The sequence below is a fragment of the Enhydra lutris genome, unplaced genomic scaffold (assembly GCF_002288905.1).
Source record: "Enhydra lutris kenyoni isolate GAN:26980312 unplaced genomic scaffold, ASM228890v2 scaffoldscaffold23, whole genome shotgun sequence".
In the NCBI taxonomy this organism is placed as follows: Eukaryota; Metazoa; Chordata; class Mammalia; order Carnivora; family Mustelidae; genus Enhydra; species Enhydra lutris.
In genome coordinates, this window is record NW_019154107.1 from 27,012,674 (window position 1) to 27,035,182 (window position 22,509).

At 44.3% G+C, this 22,509-nt stretch overlaps 2 protein-coding genes across 2 annotated transcripts in view; both read right to left on the bottom strand.

The window, feature by feature from the left end:
• Window positions 1-9,094, bottom strand: part of LOC111150345 (solute carrier family 9 member A7) — a 133,859-nt gene extending 124,765 nt beyond the window's left edge. Inside the window, exon 1 of the mRNA XM_022507797.1 lies at window positions 8,718-9,094. Within this exon, the coding sequence (XP_022363505.1) occupies window positions 8,718-9,042 (325 nt within the window). The 5' untranslated portion in view covers window positions 9,043-9,094. The remainder of the gene's footprint in view (window positions 1-8,717) is intronic.
• Window positions 1-22,509, bottom strand: part of LOC111150571 (zinc finger protein 674-like) — an 886,492-nt gene that overhangs the window by 249,791 nt on the left and 614,192 nt on the right. The window lies entirely within an intron of this gene.

Here is a 22,509-nt window from a genome sequence, read left to right on the forward strand (position 1 = left end):
GGGTGACGTATACACCAGAATAATTTATTTTTCTCACAGTTCTGGAGGCTGGAAGTCCAAGATCAGGGTCAGGTCTGCTGAAGGTCTCCTGGGCCGCAGACTGCTCATCATGTATGCACACTTGGGAGAGAGAGCTCTTGGGGTCTCTTCTGTAAGGGCATGGATCTCGTTCATGAGAGTTCCAACTTCAGGATGTAATTACCTCCCAAAGGCCATAGCTCCTAACACTATCATACTAGGGGTTAGGATTTCAATATATGAATCAGGAGGGCCCACACAATCAGGGCATAACACCTGTGGGATGAAAACAAACAGGCATTTTGGCTCTACTTGGATCCAAGGGTCCGAGGCCAACCTAGCCTAAGAAAATCCAGTCTTCCAAATTGGCCAGCCTCACTCAATGTACCAGCAGTGGTACACTGGAGTTTGGAGCCAAAACCCCGATTTTAAGAAGGAAGACTTCGCTTTATTTTATACTCTGGGCATAGACTTCCCTCCGAGACCCCCCAGAACCAGGTCATTGGGGCAAGATTCAGGTTCAGCTCTCTTCTGGCCAAACACATCCTGAACCACATCCTGAACTACATCCTGAACCATCTCATCCTTCAGTAGACTCAGTAGACTCCCACTTACCGATCTCCAACATATGGCCCTAAACAAATGGGCTCCTGGAACAAACGTTCAATTTCTTCATTTGGCAAATTGTTGGGACCAACAATACCACCTTCATACGTCTGATGTGAAAGTTAAATGGCTTAAAGTACACAAAATACTTAACACAGTGCCTGGTGATCACAGCAGGTACTCAAAAAACAGCTGCTGTTTTTCTACAATTATTTCCTTATGAGCAACATGGTGCATGTATTTAAAGGCTGAAAATAAATATTCTACGGCAGTGAGTTTCAAACATAAACTTAAAAAACAAAAACCAAAACCAACCAAACAAAACCCTGCTAGGGGGGGTTCTGGCTGGCTCAGCCGGTTAAGCATCTGACTCTTGATTTCAGCTCCAGTCATGATCCCAGGGTCGTGAGCTCAGGCCCCACCTCAGGCTCCTCATTCAGCAGAGTCTGCTAGATATTCTCTCATGTGCTCTCCCTCTGCGCCTCCCCCTGTTCATGCTCTCTCTCTCTCTCTAAATAAATAAATATAAAAAAAAAACCTGTCAATGTACTGAAAGGCTGATATCTGAGTCCCACCCTGAGACACTCTAAGTAAGTCTGGGGCCAGACCTGCTAGTTCTAACAAGCTCCAGAGTAATGTTGATAAGCGTATTGAAACAACTTCATAAACTCCAGGAGAATATACTCTCTTCTGGTCCTGAGTGGCTCAGCTGGTTAAGCGACTGCCTTTGGCTCAAGTCATGATTCTGGAGTCCCGGGATTGAGTTCCGCATTGGGCTCCCTGCTCACAGGAACTCTGCTCCTCCCTGTGCCCCTCCCCCTTCTCATGCTCTCTCTCTCTCTCTCTCTCTCTCATTCTCTCTCAAATAAATAAACAAAATCTTAAAAAAATACTCTCTTCAAACTGGACTACTTGAAAAATTTAGTTTATCATCAACAACAACACAACCGCATGCAAACCCTGCTACAACTTCCCTTTTCTGGGTTATGTGTGACAAAGTGCTCAGCACATACTCCATCAGAGACTGGCTAGCTTCTTTCCAAACCTGCTCCTCTTCCTCCAGATACACGCTATCTCCCTGCCTCCCTTCCAGTTACATGTGACCTCCTGGCCAAGTTCTGTCCAACGGAAGCAGGCAAAGCGATGTCCAGCACTTTTAGGCTTAGCACAAACTCTTCCCCATGTGATCCTCTTTTTTCTTTTCTCATTCACTGGCTGGAGAGGGACGGTTCCAAGGCCTCAAGGGATGTGGAAAGCACAGGATGGAAGACACCTGGTCCTTGAATGACCACATCAAGAGCCACCTGCCAGACTCTCCCACTGGCCCATGACATGGGTTAAAAACGAACTGCTCTTATGGTGGGCCACTGGAATTTGGGGTCGGTCTGTTCTGCCAGCTAGCATTCCCTTAATACAAATATCCACGCTGATGAAGAGCCAGGTAGCATGCTTTAATCAAAAGAGAAAAGTCTCCTCACACCTACTATCTTACAAGTGGAACAGAGGCAATTTTTCAAAAGATATGTGACCCTTAAAATCAAACATTAAACAAACATCTAAATTAAAATTAAGAAGTTGTTACTGATTCTCAAGTCATGAAAGTCTAACATCATCTCCTATAAACTAACGTCAAACAGCATTACTCAATGTCAGAGTTTAATGAGAGTAACAGGTTGTATCCTGCCTCACCTGTACGTCCTTTCAGGGAGCCAGGTTAACAGGTTACCAGCTAACAGATTAACAGGGACGTTAACATCTTCCCCCATCTTCTATTTTAACAAAATTTTCAAAACATACAAAAAGTTGAAAGACGAATATAAAACACACCTTTTCACCCACCACCCAGATATATGTGGTATGTGTATTTTTTTTTACTGAACTTTTTGAAAGTAAGTTGCATGCATTAGGACTCATACACTTGACCCCTGAATACTTCAGCTTACAACTCCAATTAATACGCACGTTCTCCTGTATAACCTCAATTATCTCACCTAAGAAAAATAACGTAATTCCCTAATGTCATCTAACACCAAGCCCATATTCAGACATCCCTGATTGTCCCCAAAACATCTTATATCTTATTTTCATGAACCAGGAGTCAATCAAGTTTCCTGTGCAATGACTGCTTATGCCTTTTGGTCTCCATTAACTTAGAACACTGTCTTAGTCTACTCAGGCTGCTAGAACAAAAGACCATAGTTAAACATGTTTAAACAACCAACATTTATTTCTCACAGTTCTGGAGGCTGGGAAGTTCACGATCAAGATGCTGGCAGATTCAGTTTCTGATTAGAGCCCTCTTCCTGGCTTGTGGATGGCTGTCCCCTCAATGTATCCTCACATGGTAGAGAGACAGGGAGCTTTGGTCTCCTCCTCTTCTTATAATCCCATCATAGAAGCTCTACCCTCATGACCTCATCTAAACCTAATTACCTCCCCAAAACCCGACTTCCAAATAGCATCACCTTAGAGATTAGGACTTCAACATTACATATTTTAGGGGAGGGGGAATACAATTCAGTCCATAACAGACACTTATCCTGTCTTTTTGTTTCCCTTCACATGGACATCTTGAAGAAACATGAACAATGGTCTTGTAGGTTACCCTGTGCCTGGGATATGTCTAATTATTTTCACATGGTATTTGATAACTTGTTTATCTCCTATATTTCCTGTAAACCAGAAGATGTGCCTAAAACCTCAATTTGATTCAGATAAAACATTTGAAAGATGAATACTACATAGGTAAAGCTATATGGTTCTTACTGCCTCTCATCAGGAGGCAGGTACTACTAGATAGTTCCACAAGGAGCAAGGATAAATTTGATGACTTAGATCGAAAATGGTGACTGCCAGACTTCTCTGCCGTAAAGATACCTTCTTTCCTCTGTGAGAGGCAAGAGGTCTGTGGTATGATCTTTGGCACCATGTAAGTACCACATTCCCCAACCACCTCTCACCTATGGCTTTGGAATTCACTGAAAATCATTGTCTACATCACTGAGGGTTGTGAAATGATGATTTTCTAATTACATCATTCCAAAAATGTTACCTTCTGAAAGTTCTAAGAAACACTTTCAGGAAATGTCACTTTCTCATTTTAAGATATATTTTACTTCCATTTATTACTTTTAAATAACTACAAGTTTTCTTTACACCTAGACATTCCTTTAAAAAGAACATCTCAATATCCAAGGAGAATGCTAACCAACTGCATAACTGTGTTCTCTTAGTTCTAATGTGTTTTTTTGCTACATTAAAGTTATTTGCTTTATTTTTTTTTAAGATTTTATTTATTTATCTGACAGAGAGAGATCATGAGTAGGCAGAGAGGCAGGCAGGGAGGGACGGGAAGCAGGCTCCCTGCTGAGCAGAGAGCCCGATGCGGGACTCTATCCCAGTACCCTGAGATCACGAACTGAGACAAAGGCAGAGGCTTTAACCCACTGAGCCACCCAGGCGCCCCAATTTGCTTTATTTTTAAACAAAGTTCCCATTGCAAAAATAATGTGTCAGTGTCATAGAAATTTCAGGCCACTCAGAAGAGTACAAAGGGAAAAAAGTAACACCTCCCCTCCCGCTCTCCCAGCAACTGGTTCTACAACCTTAGGATAACCAGGGCTAAGTAAGTTTGCACCGGCTTCCAGAGAAGCACACATCATATGTAAATGTTATGTGCATACATTACATAATTTCTAAACAATAAATGAGATGATATTATACAGACTATTCTGTGCCTTGTTTTTTCCCACAACGGTATGTGTGGGTGGCTACACAACACTTCCTTTTTACCAGCTGCATAGTGTTCCTCAGCAGGAATGGGCTGTAACTTAATCAGTGCCTTCTTGAGGATTGCCATTTGCTTCTGCGACAAGAAATATGGCCATCTATGTAACATGATAGTGCAGGTATTTCTGAAGGACAAAGTCCAAGAATTGAAACTGCTGGCTACAAGAGTAGAGTAGGCATGTTGTAAATTTTCCCTAGGTATTAACAAAGAGCTCATCCCCCCTCCAAAAAGTCATTGTCCCTCATCCCCACTAACTGAATGCTGATGCACTTTTAAACTACAACAGGTCTCCACTGAATGAGCCTCAGGTAGTGAAGCTGGCCAAAGAATCACACAGTCTGAACTGGGAATGAGAACTAGACCAAGTGTGTAAGTATCAGACACTGCACTTGACCTTTACAACATCTCAATAATACAATAATCCTGTGAGGTGAAGGACCCTGTCTCCATTTTTGAAAAGAGGAAACGGGGGCTCAGAGAGCTTACCCAGTCTTATGAAGCTTTTTCAGTAACAGAGGCAGCATCCGAACCCAAGGGATGTGGTGCCAAAATGAGACCATATAGAGCCGCCCCGAACTGGGGCCAAAGTGAAGGGCTCTTAAGAACAAAACCAAAAACAAACGAGGGCTCCCAATTAGCCAAGAATAGGGTGGCTCCGAAATGTTCCCTCACACACAGGCTCAAACATTCACTGTACGCTACGTCACAGGGTCCTCCTTCCCCTTGCAGACTTTGCCTGTAAACCCCTTTCAGGCTGCACTAAGCCATTCAGCTCCGAAAAGCAATGAGGAGCCCCTGGTCCACAGGACCTGGTGGGGGGGGAGGGGGAGGGACTGACCAACACATACTTGGAAAGTTGATAGGCGTGGAGGAAGCGAGAAGCAGGTGGTGGGCTGCCAGGCCCAAGCTAGATATTTTGGACCTGTATCAGCTGTCACAAACAGTACAAGGGAAGTGGAACCAGCATCCACATGAGAAAGAACCACAGTTAACGGACACAGTCCGTTGATACCACCTTTCCCCGCCTCCAACACTTGCCATGTCCGGGAACTTTCAGAGGGCCCTTAGTCACGTGCAGGGGCAAATTGCTGGGAGCTCCCTGCCTTGACAAAACAGGTTAGACGGGTGCCAGGTTCTGGCTTCTGGTCCACGGCCTCTCGCAGTTCCCAGCACAGGGCCTGGGGGGCGGGGGGGCGGGGGTGCTTCTTTCACGTTCCTGGAGGGTCTGGTCTGTGGTCACCAGCCCTTACAGCTACCTGTGTCTGTTGTCAGGGAGCAGTGCTTCTAATTGTCCCCTGCCAGTTAAATGTTGAGCATTCATAGTGTGTCTGGTATTGTCCTTGGATCCTCTGCATCAGACTAAGCAAGGGCTTAAGATGGGAACTCTCGGTGCACGCCACTCCTAGTGTTCGTCAGGGATAGTGAAATAAAAAGGAGAGAGGGAAAGGAAGGAAATCTCTTTCCCCTTTCCCGTTTGGTCTGCATTCCAGGCACAGGGCTCCAGAAGTTCCATGGGTACAATCAACAGTTGAAAGGTCACAGAAAGGAGGATATAATCATTAAAAAAAAAAAGTCACAGAAAACAGATAACAATATAGTTTAAAATGCGGAGAAGTGGGCATCAAACTGGATGATTTGAGGAGCATCTTAAAATGCCATCAAAATGCCACAGAATGGAGGCAAGAACACACGGAGAGGTAATTCGGCTTCCGTAATTCAAAAATTGAAAAGCAGAAAAGAATATACGGTGATGTTTCCCTCCCACCTCACGTCACAGCCACCTACTTCCTTTCCAGCAAAAAAAGCCAACGTTACTAGTCTACTGACTGTCCTTCCAGAAATATTTTATACCAGCAAACTCATATAATCACAATTTATTTTGATACGGATATATATAAATATATAATTATTTATCATAACTTATAAATATTAAAGCTTTCCCTTGCAGATTAAAGTGCCACTTAAATATTTTTAAATGGGCAGAAATTAACATTTTTTTTAAGTTTCAAAGAGTTCTGAAACTTGCAGTTGAACACTTTTCACTCATAAAAACTTACCAACATTTGAAAATTACCTCCAGAAATTAAGCTGGGCACCGGACACACAGCAGATACTTAACAAATGTTTTCTTACGTCTTTTTGTCCTTTATTACTCAGAGGCAATGGGACAATTACTCACTTCCTCTACTGATATCAAGAAATGAAATCTGTTTTCTCACTATGATTAACAAAGAGAAGTCCTGAAAATCTGTACTATATTCACTTAAGCGTTCAAAGACTTTCATACTGAATTTTTAAAAATCAGAATCCCTATCCCAGGAGCCTTCAGAAAATAATGAATAATTAGATAATCAAATGACATTAGAATTCCGATGGAGGGCGTGTGTGTGCTAAAACACAAGACTAAATAGCCATGAGACAGAGAACTGTTTTCTCACAGTTACAGGCTAAATATTCACATCAAAATATTAGTATTTGGCAGAACCTAGGACATCGCATATTGACAAACTAAATTTCTTAGTATATTTCAGAGTAACATGAAAATCCAAAGACAGAGCAAAATGACACAGAATGTTATGAGATGATGTTGCCTCTTCAGAACTATCATCAATTGAACCAGATCTCAGTACCACAAAATGACACGGTACACTGCAGCAGGGCCCCAATGACTAAAAGATTGAGATGAGTTTAAAAAGTACGTATAAGCGGAGGAAAATTCCACTATTGCTTGTAGGCCTTAAGATGAAGGTGACTGACCTCCTAAAAACATGGAGTACTCCCTCAAAGAAAAATATTTTTAAATCCTCATTTTCCATGTGCTCGAACATGTATTTATGAGCCTGTCCAATCTACCTTCTAGAAATATTTCACACTGTGCTTTAATGAGTTGGATCTAGAGGCTATAAAATAAAAATATGTTCATGGTTCTCTATAGACGTAGAAGGGCAAATCTTCATTTGCATTATCTCTCAGAGTCGAGCACCTGAAATGACAACATGCTTCAGCTCCCACCCTGTTATCTACGCAGTACACCTCCTAACTTACCTGCGGCCCTGGCATTAGTCATTTGTCACCCACTGACACAAACCGCAGAGCTCAAGAGTGGCCAGGTATCGAAGCCGAAGTTTGAGTTCAGGTCTGTAATTTGCAACAACCGAACTCAGTCTTAGACCTGGTCCTGTTTCAATGACAGATCTGTTTAGGCCTCTACCTCTTTAAAATTAGAGGGCTCCTGACAGCACTTTGTAACCTTGGTGGCCATGAGCCTGGGCTGTCAACGACTGATCAAGGGCCCTGAGAAGCAAGGCCCAGGGCCAAGGGTAATTTTCACATTAAAGATTCAGGTGTCAGCTTTCCATGCTTTATCACGGAACCCCAAATGGAAATTGCATGGAGAGATCCCTCCAGTAAAAGTGATGAAGTAAAATGTTCTTTTACTGGGAAGAGTCAGAGGTGGGGTCATCTATTTCCCATGAAGATGCCCCCCTGGGCCTTAACTCCACTAAATTCAATTCAAAAAGAGAACACTTGTTTCTCCTTTGGAATCATAATGAGGGGTGGGGTGTGGTGGGAGGGATGATTCAGATGAGAGCTAACTGACATCCATGTAATCACTGCAGATTTCTGCTGACCACTCTGCGCCTAACACAGCATGTGTCATTAAATCCAGAAAAGGATGGTGGCATCAGCCCACCCTTTACAACAAAAGACGGCTGACCCCAGAGTTAATACCACTACTTTTCCTCTTCATCCACTTATAAACGTATCTTCAAAGTCAAGTCCATGTTACAATCTCAGGAACACAAAATCTCCTCTTTCCTTGGAGAAGTCAAGTACCTGGGTACAACGTCCCACCTGGACATAAGAGTGGGAGGTGTGCCCATACACCCGACTAGGCCCGACCATGGCAGTGCACCACTCTGGATCCTGGACCACGCTCACCTTTCACGGCACTTCAGGCTGCGACTTTGTTAAAAGAGACCCGGGAACACAGCTCTCAGAAGTGGGCGCTCACCCCAAGCTAACCACGGATGTGTGGCATCCCTCAGGCCCCGGCCACCCATACCCAAACCCAGAAACCCTCAGCCCTCGCCCCCACCCTCACTGGGGCCTGCCTCTTGGGGTGACTCTGTCCCCAGGGTAGTCACCCACCTCCTGCCGCGGCACACATACCCCGTTGGGCTGACCTGGGGTGGAGGTGGGGGGGGGGGGGGGGGTGGGGGGGGGGGGGGGTGGCCGGGGGGCGGGGGATGCCGCGCATCCGGGGGGGGGTGGGGGGGGGGGGGGGCGGGGGGTTGCTCACCGTAGATCATGGCCAGCCCCGTCTCGTGCAGAAAGCGCACCCGGCGGTGCTTGAAGAGCCAGATGGTGAGGATGGTGAGCGTGAGCAGCAGGATGAAGGTGAGCAGGCTCACGCTGTCTTGCCGGTGGCTCTCCTCCGCCTCCTTCTCCGTGGCGAGCTCCTCCATGGCGCTGCTGTCCTCAGCCGCCGCCCCAGAGGAGGCCGAGGCCGCGGCGCGCAGCCCCCGACCCAGCAGCAGCGGGAGCAGGGGCAGCAGCAGCAGCCGCGGTGGCAGCGCCCAAGCCGCCCGTCCCGGGCCGAGGCGCGCCGCGTCACCAGGCTCCATGGACCGTGGGCCGCCCGCGCCTCCTGCGCGCGGGGACCAACAGCCCGCGCCGTCGGCGGCTTCCCGCGGCGCCGCCGACCTGCCCGAGTGGCCGCCGCCGCCGCAGCTCCTCCCCCCCGCGCGCCGGGCCGGGGCTGCGCCGGGAGGCGCGTGGGGGAGGGGCGCGCGCAGTGCGCAGGATCGCCAAGCACCGCCCCCCCCGCCCGCGCACCTGTTCGGCACCCCGCAGCGCCGAGCTGCGCTGTGCCGAGCGCTCTCGCCGCGGCCTAAGCACAGTGGGCTGGGGCCCTCCAACTCAGGGGAGCGGCCGTCGGCCCCCGGCCTGCCTGCGCTCCTCACCGGGTCTCGGCGTACCTGGCCAGGCCGTCTGGGGTCGCGGGGCCACTCCTGGGCAGTCGCCGCCGCGCTTCCTAAACGCGACGCCAGAGGTCGCCGGTGCCTTGCAGGAGCGGCAGCTTGGTTTCGCGCGCTGTGCGATCTTGGGTCCTGTCTCTGGGGCCCCCCGCGAAGTGGTCCGTCTCAGGCCAGGGTGCGGCTGTCCTGAGCCCAGTCAAGGGGCAGGGGGTGGGGAGCACCCTGGGGGAAGAGAAGATTCGCGAAGCCACGTTGCCCTCTCCACCTCTCTTTCCACAACTCTCACAGTACCTTCCAGCTTTCAGGGCTTCCCAGACTCAACCAGGCTTCATCAAACCTCTGCTCTAAATCTGTCCCAAAGTGAGGACTGATAAGGGGTTGGAATGGGGAGCAAGCGTTCAAATACCTCTTTCACCACTTGGGGAATAGACTGACTTCTTATTCTGGACTGTGTAACCAGCCCTCTTGGGGAACAGGGTTGAACCAGAAGGAACCGAGCACTTGCCATTCCTCCCAGATGAGCAGCAGGGGGGTGAGGGTGGAGATTACATTGGTGGTCCTTTTATGTTGACCTTATGGTAGCCCGGGGAGTCTTTGGATGATTCTTGGGACAGCTCTGGGGAAAAAAAATTATAAAGCGGACTCTGGAGGATAAAGTCTCTTGGAACAATTCCTCAGGAACTAGAATTTTCAATCCACCTTGTTCCTATGATCAAGGAATAAAAGAGATTGAATTCTCTTTTTTTAAGATTTTTTTAAGTAATCTCTACACCCAACATGGGGCGCGGACCCATAACCCCAACATCGAGAGTTGCATGTTCTACCTACTGAGCCAGCCAGGCACCCCTGGAGTGATGGAATTCTTAATCACTGGATTCCCAGTGCCTAACGCTGTGCTCATAAGTGTTTATTGAACTGCTCTGAAATCCACACCAAAAGTTCATGTTTTCTCTCCCAGGGGGTTTGCATTTTTAAGAGAATTTCTTGAAGAAAGTGGAGCTTAACTAAAAAGAATAAAGAGTAATAAGAATAAGGTAGGGATGGCATTGGGTAGGAAGGATATTTGCAACACTGAAGACTGCCAGGTTCCTCTGTAGGTGAACACTCTGCCAAGCTGCTTAGTACCTTCATTAAAGCACAGGACTGTCTTCAAGATTTTAGCTAGGGTTGTTCCCTATTCGTCCAGACTGCCCCCAGCCCTTGCAAAAATCCATATATCTTGAAGCTCCATGCAGGTTCCCAATGAAATTGCAAACACCAAAAACCCGGAGAGCCACAGAGAAAATTATACAACAGGAAGACTATCCAATTTCTGGAGATTTACTAAAATCCACGTTTGCTGAAAACTGATGATGTTGATCATAATATTTAATATTACAAGCTCTTGGGTTCCTGTAAGTTTAGGACAGAATGTCTCTCTGCAGACTTCTTAGTAGTTACAGCAGATCGTATTTTCAAAAACTCCCCATAATCATATTTCCAATTGCACCTGTTCTTCCAGAACTTGCCACTCCCTCATCAAAGGGTGGCATCTGTGTTCCCGCCCCCCTTGAACCTCATTGGACCCTTGTGACTACCTTAAAGAATACAATGTGGCAATAAAGACTGCAAAACTTGTGAAACCCTGTCATAAAAGACAGTCTAGTTCCTGCCTGACTCGCTCTCACACTCTTGCTGTCCACTCATTTTGGAGCCCTGAGCCGCCATGTAAAAAATCTAGACCACAGTGAGATATCACATCACACCTGTTAGAAAGGCTATCGTCAGAAAGACATGAAACAACAAATGCGGACGAGCCTGTGGAAAAAAAGGAGCCCTCATGCACTGTTGGTGGGAATGTAAATTGATACCGCCACTATGGAAAACAGTGCGGAGGTCCGTCAGAAAATTAAAAATAGAACTACCACATGATCCAGAGGTTCTACTTGTGGGTATTTATCCAAAGAAAGTGAAAACAGGATCTCAAAGATATATCTTCATTCCCATATTTATTGCAGCATTATTCACAATAGCCAAGGTAGGGAAACAACTTAAGTGTCTGTCAACAAATAACTAGATAAAGAAAATATGATATACATATATACAGAGAGAGAGACTGAGATATATAGATATAGCTACACACACACACACACACACAATGGGCCATCCAGCCATGAGAAAGAAGGAAATCCTGCCATTTGCAACAGCATTGATGGATCTCGAGATCCCATAAGTCAGTGAAATAAGTCAGGCAGAGAAAGACAAATACCATATGACCTCACTTACATGTGGGATCTAAAACAGCTGAACTTGTAGAAACAGAGAGTAGAATGTTGGCTACCAGGAGCTGAGCGGTGAGGGCAATAGGGATGTGCTGGTACACAAACTTGCAGTTACAAGACGAATACATTCTGGGACTCTAATGCACAGTGTTGTCATTAGCGTAATAATTCTGTACCATATATTTGAAAGTTGCTAAGAGAGTAGATCTTAAATGAGGTCACCACAAAGAGAGGAATGGTGATTATGTGACATGATGGAGGTATCAGTTAACACTAAGGTGTTAATCATATTGCAGGATCAAATCAACACAGCATATACCTTAAGCTTACATCATATTATATGTCAATTATATCGCAATAAAGCTGAGCCAGTCTTTTTTTTAAAAGATTTTATTTATTTGACAGACAGAAATCACAAGTAGGCTGAGAGGCAGGCGGGGGCGGGGGAAGCAGGCTCCCCGCTGAGCAGAGAGCCCTGATGCTGGGCTTAATCCAAGGACCCTGGGATCATGACCTGAGCCGAAGGCAGAGGCTTTAACCCAGTGAGCCACCTAGGCACCCCAAGCTGAGCTATTCTTTTTTTTTTTAAGATTTTATTTATTTATTTGATAGACAGAGGTAATGAGTAGGCATAGAGGCAGGCAGAGAGAGGAGGAAGCAGGCTCCCCGCCAAGCAGAGAGCCGATGCGGGGCTCGATCCCAGGACCCTGGGATCATGACCTGAGCTGAAGGCAGAGGCTTTAACCCGCTGAGCCACCTAGGCGCCCCAAGCTGAGCCATTCTTAAAAAGAAATCCATCTACTTTGAAGCTGCCATGCTGGAGAAACCACAGAGACACACATAGCCATAGAGACAAACACCAGAGGAGCCGCAGGTTTTTTTTTTAGTGTTCCCAGCCCAAATACCATGCACCTGAATGAATGAGTCTTCCAATTATTTTATTCCCAGCCACCATCTTACGCTAAGCACGCGAGACACTCCCAAAGAAGAACCACCCAGCTGAGCCTGATCAATGCCTGAATCTATGAGATAACAACACAGTGATTTATATTACTTTAAGCTACTAAGTTTAAGTGTGATTTCTTCCATAGCAGGAGAGAACCAGAAGAATATTTATGCTGTAAAGTGATTGCCTTAGGTAGAATATGAAAAGATGTGTCCCAAGTATTCACAAATCTACACCAAAAAAATGCTCAGTTATTATACATGTTTGTGTATGAAAACAAGCCTTACAATGCAAGCATTCTGACTCCCATTTAACACAGAAGGATCACACTCAACCCATTCGCTTCCACTGGACAGAATGTGTGGATCAGCCATTGGAGGACTCTAAAAAAAATCAATTATACCAGGTAAATTGAGGAAGAGCACCAGATTTTGAAGTAAAACAACAGGCAATGTGTTTACAATTTTTTCCCTCCAGTAGCCACTGGACTGAACTCAAGGCAGTCCAAACCCAGAAGGGGACAGTGACATGGACAGGGAAGGCACCAGGAAAAGCAGAAAATAAACCTCCTAAGGTTCAGAGAGAGTAGGAAAGTACACCAATTTTTCTTTTTTCCATTCTCTCACACCCTAGCTAATAGGCAATCCCCCATTGCAGCTGAGTCAACAGTAACAATGGAGGGAGTAGCGCCGTCGAGGACCTAAAATGCTGAGGGAAGCGGTGGGGGGGGGGGGGGGCTTCCTTTCTGGTTTAGAATAGTCGTGGTCCCAAGTCAGTGAGGTCAGATGCCCATTGATGTATGGTTTTTTCTCTCTGGTCCTCCTGCTGCTTGGCTCCAGACATAGGTGAAGTTGCAGGAAGTGGATGGGAGAGAGAGTAAATACTCGGATTTTGGGGCGCCTGGGTGGCTTAGTGGGTTAAGCCTCTGTCTTTGGCTCAGGTCATGATCTCAGGGTCCTGGGATGGAGCCGGCATCAGGCTCTCTGCTCAGCAGGGAGCCTGCTCCCCTCCCCCACCCTGCCTGCCTCTCTGCCTACTTGTGATCTTTCTCTCTGTCAAATAAATAAATAAAATCTTAAAAAAAAAAAACCCTCAGATTTCTTGCCAAAGGATTGAAAGGGGAACTCCAAGGAACTGCAAAGTCCCAGGGATATCTTGGAGAGGGAGCAACTTGGGAAAACAACCTTGTAGAGTTGTTTATGAGCTCCTGGGTTCACCGTAACCTGCATGTGCATTTGCAGTGTCATCATAAACTTGACTGGAAAAAGATCCACTACTAAATGCATTCAGGTTTAGACAAAATTCATTTCCTTGCAGCAGTATCACCAAGGGCCCTGGATTTTTGCTGGCTGTCCATTGGAGGCCAACCCTCGGGTATAAGAAGCCATCTTTAATTTCTAGAAGCTGACTGAAGTTCTTTGCCATGTGGGCTTCTTCAACATGGCTGCTTACTTTATCAATCCAACAAAGATGATCTCTCATGCTGATCTGCTAAGAGAGTCTTACATAATGTGACATAATTACGGAAGCGGCATTTCATTATCTTTGCCATATAACATAACTTAATGGAGATCATGACGTCCCATCACCTTTGCCATATTCTACTGGTTAAAAGCAAGTCCCAGGTCTTGACCCCATTCAATGGGAGATGATTACAGAAAAGCATGAGCATCAAGGGTTGTGTTCACTGGGACTCACCTTCTCAGGGACTGCCCACCACACAATCCTGGATGCATCTAATAACAGAGCTTTAAAATACATGAAGCAAAAGCTGACAGGAATGAAAGGAAAAATAAGCATTATCCACAATTAGAGTTGGAGACTTTAATACTCTTCAAGTAAGAGCTAGAACTAACAGACAGAAAATCAATAAGGATATAGAAGATCTGAACAACACCATCAACCAGCTGGATCTAATTGACATTTATATAACATTTCACTCAACAACAGCAGGATACACGTTGTCTTTAAGTGCACATGAAACAAAAGTCTGAAATCAGTTTCACTGGGCTAAAGTTAAGGTGTCTGCAGAGCTGGCTCCTTTTGGAGGCTCTAGAAAAGAATCCATTTCCTTGCCTTTTCCACTTATGGAGCTGTATTACTTGCCTTATGGCTCCTTCCTCCATCTTTTTTTTTAAAGATTTTATTTATTTATTTGAGAGAGAGAACAAGAGAGAGCATGAGCAGGTGGTGGTGGAGAGGGACCGGGAGGGGCAGAGGGAGAGGGAGAAGTAGACTCCCCACTGAGCAAGGAGCCCAATGTAGAGTTTGATCTCAGGACTTGATCCCAGGACCCTGAGATCATCATCTGAGCTGAAGACAGATGCTTAACTAATTGAGAGCCACCCAGGTGCAACCCCTCCTTTTTTTTTTAAGCCTCCATCTATTTTTTTTAAGATTATTTATTTATTTATTTGACAGAGAGAGAGATCAAAAGCAGACGGAGAGGCAGGCAGAGAGAGAGAGAGAGAGAGAGGGAGGCATCATCACCGCAGCGCAGAGAGCCTGATGCGGGACTCGATCCCAGGACCCCGAGATCATGACCTGAGCCGAAGGCAGCGGCTTAACCCACTGAGCCACCCAGGCGCCCCTTCCATCTATTTTTTTAAGACTTTTATTTATTTATTTATTTGACAGAATGAGAGAGAGAAAGAGAAATCACACAAGCAGGGGGAGCTTTAGGCAGAGGGAGAAGGAGAAGCAGGCTCCCCACTGAGCAGGGAGCCTGATTCGGGGCTCAGTCCCTGGATCCTGGGATCATGACCTGAGCCAAAGACAGACGCTTAACCGACTGAGCCACCCAGGCATCCCAGCCTCCATCTCTTATTTGAGACTTTATTTATTTGAGGGGGGATAAGGGGCAGAGGGAGAGGAAGAGAATCTCAAGCAGATTCCTCACTGAGCACTGAGCCTGATGCAGGGCTTGATCGTGTGACTCTGAGATCATGACCTGAGCTGAAACCAAGAATGGGATGCTTAACCAGCTGAGCCATCTAGGTGACCTTTCTTCTTCCATCTTCAAAACCAGCAGTGTAGCCACTTGCTTCCATTGTCACATCTCCTAATTTCTCCTTTGACCTTTTTGCCTCCCTCTTTTAAGGACTCTTGTGATTACATTTAGGTCCTACTCAGACAATCCAAGTAATCGCCCCATCTCAAGATCTTTAACTTAATCACATTTGCAAGGTACCTTTTACCATTAAAGCAATATAATCACAGATTCTGGAATTTAGGATATAGATGTCTTTTGAGAGGCCGTAATTCAGCATACTACATATACTTATTGCAGAAATTGGGGCACTTAATTTCAGCTGAGGTCATGGTCTCAGGGTCTTGAGATCATGAGATCTTGAGATCAAGACCCCATTCGGCTCCATGCTCAGCACGCAATCTGCTTTTCCCTCTCCCTCTCCCTCTTCTCCTCCTCCTGCTCTTTCTCACTCTTTCATAGATAGAGAGGTGAATAAATAAATAAATAAAATCTTTTAAACAAAAGAAAAGAAATTGAACTTGTCAGAAACATTACAAAAAAGAATTCTACAGGCCCAGGTGGTTTCACTGGCGTATCCCACCAAACATGTTATGAAGAAATAACACCAATTCCACACAAACCCTTCTAGAAAATACAAGAGAGTGAGCCATTATTTTATGAGGTTAATACTACCCTGATATCAAAACCCAGGATTTCAAGAAAAGAAAGCTACAAGCCAATATCTCTCATGAATTTAGACATAAAAATCCTCAACAAAATATTAGCAGATTGAATCTAACAATGTATCAAAAGAAGTATGGAGGGCCTGGGTGGCTCAGTTGGTTAATTAAGCTTCTGACTCTTGGTTTCAGCTCAGGTCATAATCTCAGCACTGTCAGATTGAGCCGCCTGTCAGGCTCCATGCTCAGGGGAAGTCTGCTTCAGATTCTCTCCATCCGCTGCTCCCCCTACTTGCATGTGCATGCATTCTCTCTCTGTCTCTCTCTGTCTCTGTCTCTCAAATAAATAAAATCTTGGGGGAAAAAAGAGGTATACACCACTACTGAGTGGTGTTCATCCTGAGACTGCAAGGCTGGTTCAATGTGAGGCAATCACTCAATGCAATCAACCATACTAACTGTCTAAAGAAACAAACTAAAAAAAGCACATGATTGTGTTAATGCAGAGAAAACATTTGACAAAATTCAACATCCACTCATGATAATACCTATGAACAAAATAAGAATAGAAGGGACTTCTTTAACCTGATAAAGAGCTCATAAAAAAACACTGCAGCTAATATCATTCTTAAGATTAAAGACTGAATTCTTTCCCCTAAGATGAGGGGAAAAAAGCAGGAAAGTCCACTATCATCACTCCTATTCAACACTGTATTAGAACTCCAAGCCAGTGCAATAAGGCAGGAAAGATCAATAAAAGGCACACATGTAGCAAAAATTACAGTATGTAAATTTAAATGGAATATTGGGGCAGGTGAAAAACAAAAAAATCAGAAGGAACAAAAAGGAAAGGAAGGAAAAAGGAGTTTTCAAATGATATTAGAAAATTTCTCCTATTTATAGGAGATGTAATCATACATAACATGATTTCCTACTTAGAAAATCCCAAGGAATCTATAAAATCCTAGAACTAACTAAGTGAAGTTAAGCGAGGTCTCAGGATCCAATGTCAGCACACAAAAATCAATCATATTTTATATATTAGCAATGTACAATTTGAGATGAAAATATTTTAAATATGTAATTCACAATAGTAGACAAGGAAATACTTAGACATAAATTTGACAAAACATGTACTATATGCTGAAAACTACAAAATGCTCATGAAAGAAATCAAAGAAGACCTAGATAAATGGAGAGACCTACCATGATCATGGACTGGAAGACTAACCCTAGAAAACGTGTTAATTTTCTCCAAAGTGATGTACAGATTTAATGCGATTCCTATCAAAATCCCAGCAGTATTTTTTGTAAATCTAGACAAGGGAAATCGAACATGAATAGGGAAGTCAAAGTAACTAGGATAGCCAGAACAATTTTTAAAAAGAAGAGTAGAGTTGAAGACCTCATACTACTCAATTTAAGACTCACTGTAAAGCTACAAATTGTGAAGCAATCAAGACAGGATGGTATTGGTGAAGGAATAGATACATAGATCAATGTCACAGAAAAGAGTCCAGAGATCGGTGTACACACAAATACGGTCAGTTGATTTTTGACAAAAGTGCAAAAGCAATTCAATGGGGGAAAGTACATATTTTAAAAAAATAGAATAATTGGAGGTTTATATGCAAAAAATAAACTCAATTGAAAAATGAACAAAAGACTTGCACAGACAAGAGGATATGTGGATGACAAATAATGATGTGAAAAGAGTTAACATCATTAGCCACTTAGGAGAAGAAAAATCAATACCATGGTTACAACCTACTAGAATGTCTTAAATGAAAATATTGACAATACCAAGCACAGGTCAGAATGCAGACTATTCTAGCCACTGTGGAGAACAGTTGGGCAGTTCCTTATAAAATTAACATGCATTTACCCATAAGAGCAAGCACGCCCCACTCATAGGTATATATCCAAGAGAAATGGCCTGTTTATACAAAAACCCGCATATGAGTGTTAATAGTGGCTTTATTTACACAGGTTTCCCCTGCTATCCAAAACTAGAGCATTTCTATGAGAACTTTATAAGCTGAAATGACATGAAGTGAACAAACAGCTGTCATTAATTTATATGGAAAATTTTTTTGAGCATTCTCAGACACAAAGAAGTAACCTCTCTTAGACTTTTCTGGTATCTTACAACACATTTCACTAATGGATGTACAGAATAAATTGAGATCAAGCACAGATGCTCATAGATCCAGTTCAAAGGTCCGGTGGCTGGATGCTGAGATGCTGAGTGTAGTTCCCAGGGAAGGACTTTGGCGGGGCCATTCTTGCTGCTCCTCGGTGGGGGGGGGGGGGGGGCATGAGTTTCCTCGATAATGGCTCCCTCCAAAACAAACCCTGAATGATATTTTTTGCTTTTCATTTTTTTTCCCATAAAAGTGAAAATCCTCTTTGGATTTCTTTCTGTTAGCCAAAACAGGCACTGTTGTAGGCCCGCCATTAAAGTGAAGTCGCCTGACGAGAACTTTGGAAAAGCAGGGGATACCTGTACTGGCCCCAAACTGAAAGCAACCCAAATGTCCTTCAATGGGTGAAAGAATAAACAAACTCCAGCACATCCTTACGATAGAATGTTATTCCACCATGAAAAGGAATGAGCAGTTGACATACATAACAATTTGAGTGAATCACAAAGGCGTGATGTGGAGTGGTAGTCTCGAAGCTTGTATGCCGTATGATTCCATTTATATGACATTCTGGGAAAGACAAAACAAAAGTCATGGAAAACAGATCAGTAATTGCCGGGGGTGAGTGAGAGAGGGAGGGTGTAATTAGAAAGGGAGAGCGCAAGGGAGGTTTTGGGGGTGACAAAACTGTGCTGCTTCCTGATTGTGGTGGTCGTTAAGGGACTCTGTGCATGTGTGAAATTCAGACCGCTGTACAAGACTGGTGCTCTAACCGCTGAGCTATGGAGCCTCAGCCAGATAACTGCACATTTAAAAAATACATTTTACTGGATGTTAATTTGAATGATTTCTCCCCAAAATGTTTTTTCAAGATTTTCTTTGTTTAATTTGGGGGGGGCGGGTGCACGAGCACACAAAAGCACGGAGAGGAGCAGAGGGTGAGGGCATAAGTAGAACTCCATGCTGAGCATGCAGCCCAATGTGGAGCTTGATCTCGTGACCCTGAGATCATGACCTGAGCTGAAATCAAGAATCGGACGCTTAACCAACTGAGCCCCTTGGGTGCCCCTCCCAATGTATCTGCAACATAACCCAGATAGTTGGGGATGCAGGTGATAGAAGAATGGGACACCAACTAGGGAGCATGGTGTACCCCAGGGAGTGGAAGATCATAGGCTGGATAGACAGAGAATGAGGGGTTTGCTAAATGACCAGGGGGCCAGGGGTGTAGAAGCTGGAACCGTGGTGGGGTATCCTTTTCAGTTCTACCGATGGGAGGCTGTTATGGGAGAGTGGAAGGCAACAAGAGGGGCTGAGGGCTTCCTTCCAGACTCCTGCTATTTCTAACTGCTTTGCCCCACCAGCAGTGGTTTGCTCCAGCCTCCAGTTTCATTTAGATCCTTCCAGAAGCTGCTTCAGCAGCAGCAACCTAGCCTCTTAGAACACCCCAAAATCAATTCCACTGGGCCTCTCCTCTGACTGCTCAGGTTCCGGTAACCCCACCTCTTCCCTATTGTGTTCCTAGCCCTAGCAATAGTGGCTGCTTCTTGCTAGTATTCTCTCTGGATTAGCTCACAGTTGCCCCTACTCCCCCCACCCTCAAGTAAATAAATCTTTAAAAAAATAATAAAAATAAAAAATAAATAAAACCAGAGGACAACCAGGGGTATGGCTGAGTTCCTTGTGTTTGTTTTGCCTCTGTTTGGAATTGTGCCTGCATTTTGAGGATAAAATAAAAATTCTTAAGTGTGGTGCCTAAGGCCTCTGGTAGATGTTGCTAGTGATCTGTCATATGTCCAATTCCCTTCTCCTTCTGCACAGGGACTTTTTCAGTTTTTGTTTCCCTGAAGCTTGTGGTGGTTCTACGACACGCGTTGGCCAGTAAAATGAAGGAAGTAATGAGCATCACTTCTGGGCAGAAGTATTTGAGAGCAGGTGCATGATTTTCTGTGTTGTCTTCCCCTGTAGGGGTGAATCCTGAAGCCTCAGGTTGAGATGGGAATATTATAATACAGAAGAGCCCGTGTACGACATATAGTCTAGAGGCAGATTTTTTTTTTTAACTTTGGGGTTGTTGCCACAGTAAAACCTCACCTGTCATTAAAATCAAAATGACAAGAAATACCAAGTGTTGGTGAGGATGTGGAGAAACAGAAACCCCAGTATGCTGTTGGAGGGAATGTAAATTGGTGCAACCACGGTGGAAAAGAGTGTGGAGGTTCCACACAAAATTAAAAGTGGAAATACCATATGATCTAAAAATCCCTCTACTGGGTATTTACCCAAAGAAAACAAAAACACTAATTCGAAACGATATATGCATCCCTAAGGAAGCAGCCCAAGTGTGCACCCATAGATGAATGGATAAAGAAAACACACACACACACAGGAATATTATGCAGCCATAAAAAGGATGAGATCATGCCATTTGAGACAACATGGATGGAGTCAGAGAATATAATGCTAAGTGAAATAAGCCAGAATGAGAAACACAACTACCATTTGAGTCCACTTCTAAGTGGACTCTTTAAAAAAAAATGAATAGGCAAACAAAAAGCAGAATCAGATCTGTAACAAATTGACGATTGCCAGAGGGGAGGAAGGTGGGGGTGGGCAAAATGGGTGAAGGGAAGAGGGAGCCAGGCCTCCAGTTATGGAATGAGTAAGTCAAAGGGATAAGAGGCACAGAGTAAGGAATATGGTCAGTTGCCTTAATAGTGTCATAACAGGACAGAGGGTAGCTACGATGTCTACACTTGGATGAACTTGTCAAGTCACTAAGTTGTACACCTGAAACTAATGTAACATCGTGTATCAACTATACTCAAAAAAATTTTTAAAAACCTAAGCTTGTCCTGACTAGTACACTTGTGATTTGCCCCCTGCCTGCCTCTCTTGATTCATCTCTGGTGACGGGCCCTACTCTCTCACCTTCCCTGAAAGTGTGAAGAAATCCTAATACCTCTGGGCTATTGCGTAGGCCTCCTCTTTTTGTAGTACTGATCATTTTGCCCGGCACCTGCTGTTAGTTGTTGAAAGCCCAGTTCAGACACTACCCACTCCAGAAAGCCTCCTTAATCTGGGTTATGTCTGTTTTCTGATATTTTCCTCCAAATACCCTGAGTATACTTACATATGGGACCCTTCCCACATTGCATCATGTTACCTGATTATTTGCTGATGTCTCCACTTTTCATTACGCTCTTTGGAAGCAGGGGATGAGTCTTTCTGTTGTTCTTGTTGCTCTTGTATTTTTTAAAATATATTTATTTATTTGACAGAGAGAGGGATCACAATTAGGCAGAGAGAAAGGCAGAGAGAGAGGGGAAAGCAGGCTCCCCGCTGGGCAGGGAGCCCGATGTGGGGCTCGATCCCAGGACCCTGAGACCATGACCCGAGCTGAAGGCAGAGGCTTAACCCACTGAGCCACCCAGGTGCCCTTGTTGTATTTTTTTTTAATTGTTGCTTTTTGTGTTTGTCTTAGGTCCTGTGAACCAATATGTTGAGCACAACACTTGGTCCATAGTGGATGTTCAAAGACATCTGTTGAATAAATGTTTCAATGTATATAAATAAAACAGAGGTCATTTTTTGTAATGTTTAGCTAGATACCTGCAATGCCATTTAACTAGAAGTTGTTTTGTGACTTCTGTATGTTTCTAAGGTACCTCTTGTAGATTCTTGATCATCTACTTTGCTTTGAATTCATATCTTCTTATTTATCATTTGTTTTATCTACTGTCTTTTCTGCCGCGTCTTACTTTTGCAGCTCTGTTTCTATGGACTATCAGTTGCCGAGAACCATTTACAATCTTTGTTGGTAAATATATATAGTTAAATTTCAGTCCAGTCCTGGAAAACGGAAAGGGTTTAAATATCTTTTATATATTTAATGCTACAATAATCCTGTAATATGTTCCAAATTAAATAAAATATACATTTAAATATAACATAATAGGTTTGGGCTTTTTTTTTCCCCCAGCTATTTTATCATCTTCAAATCAGAGTGCTTCATTCTTTATTCTATTTCCCAGGACCAAAAATCCCTCCCAATTCAATTTCAAAATGAAGATTCTCTGGAACAAAAGCAAAGTCATTTCTAGGCACTCCT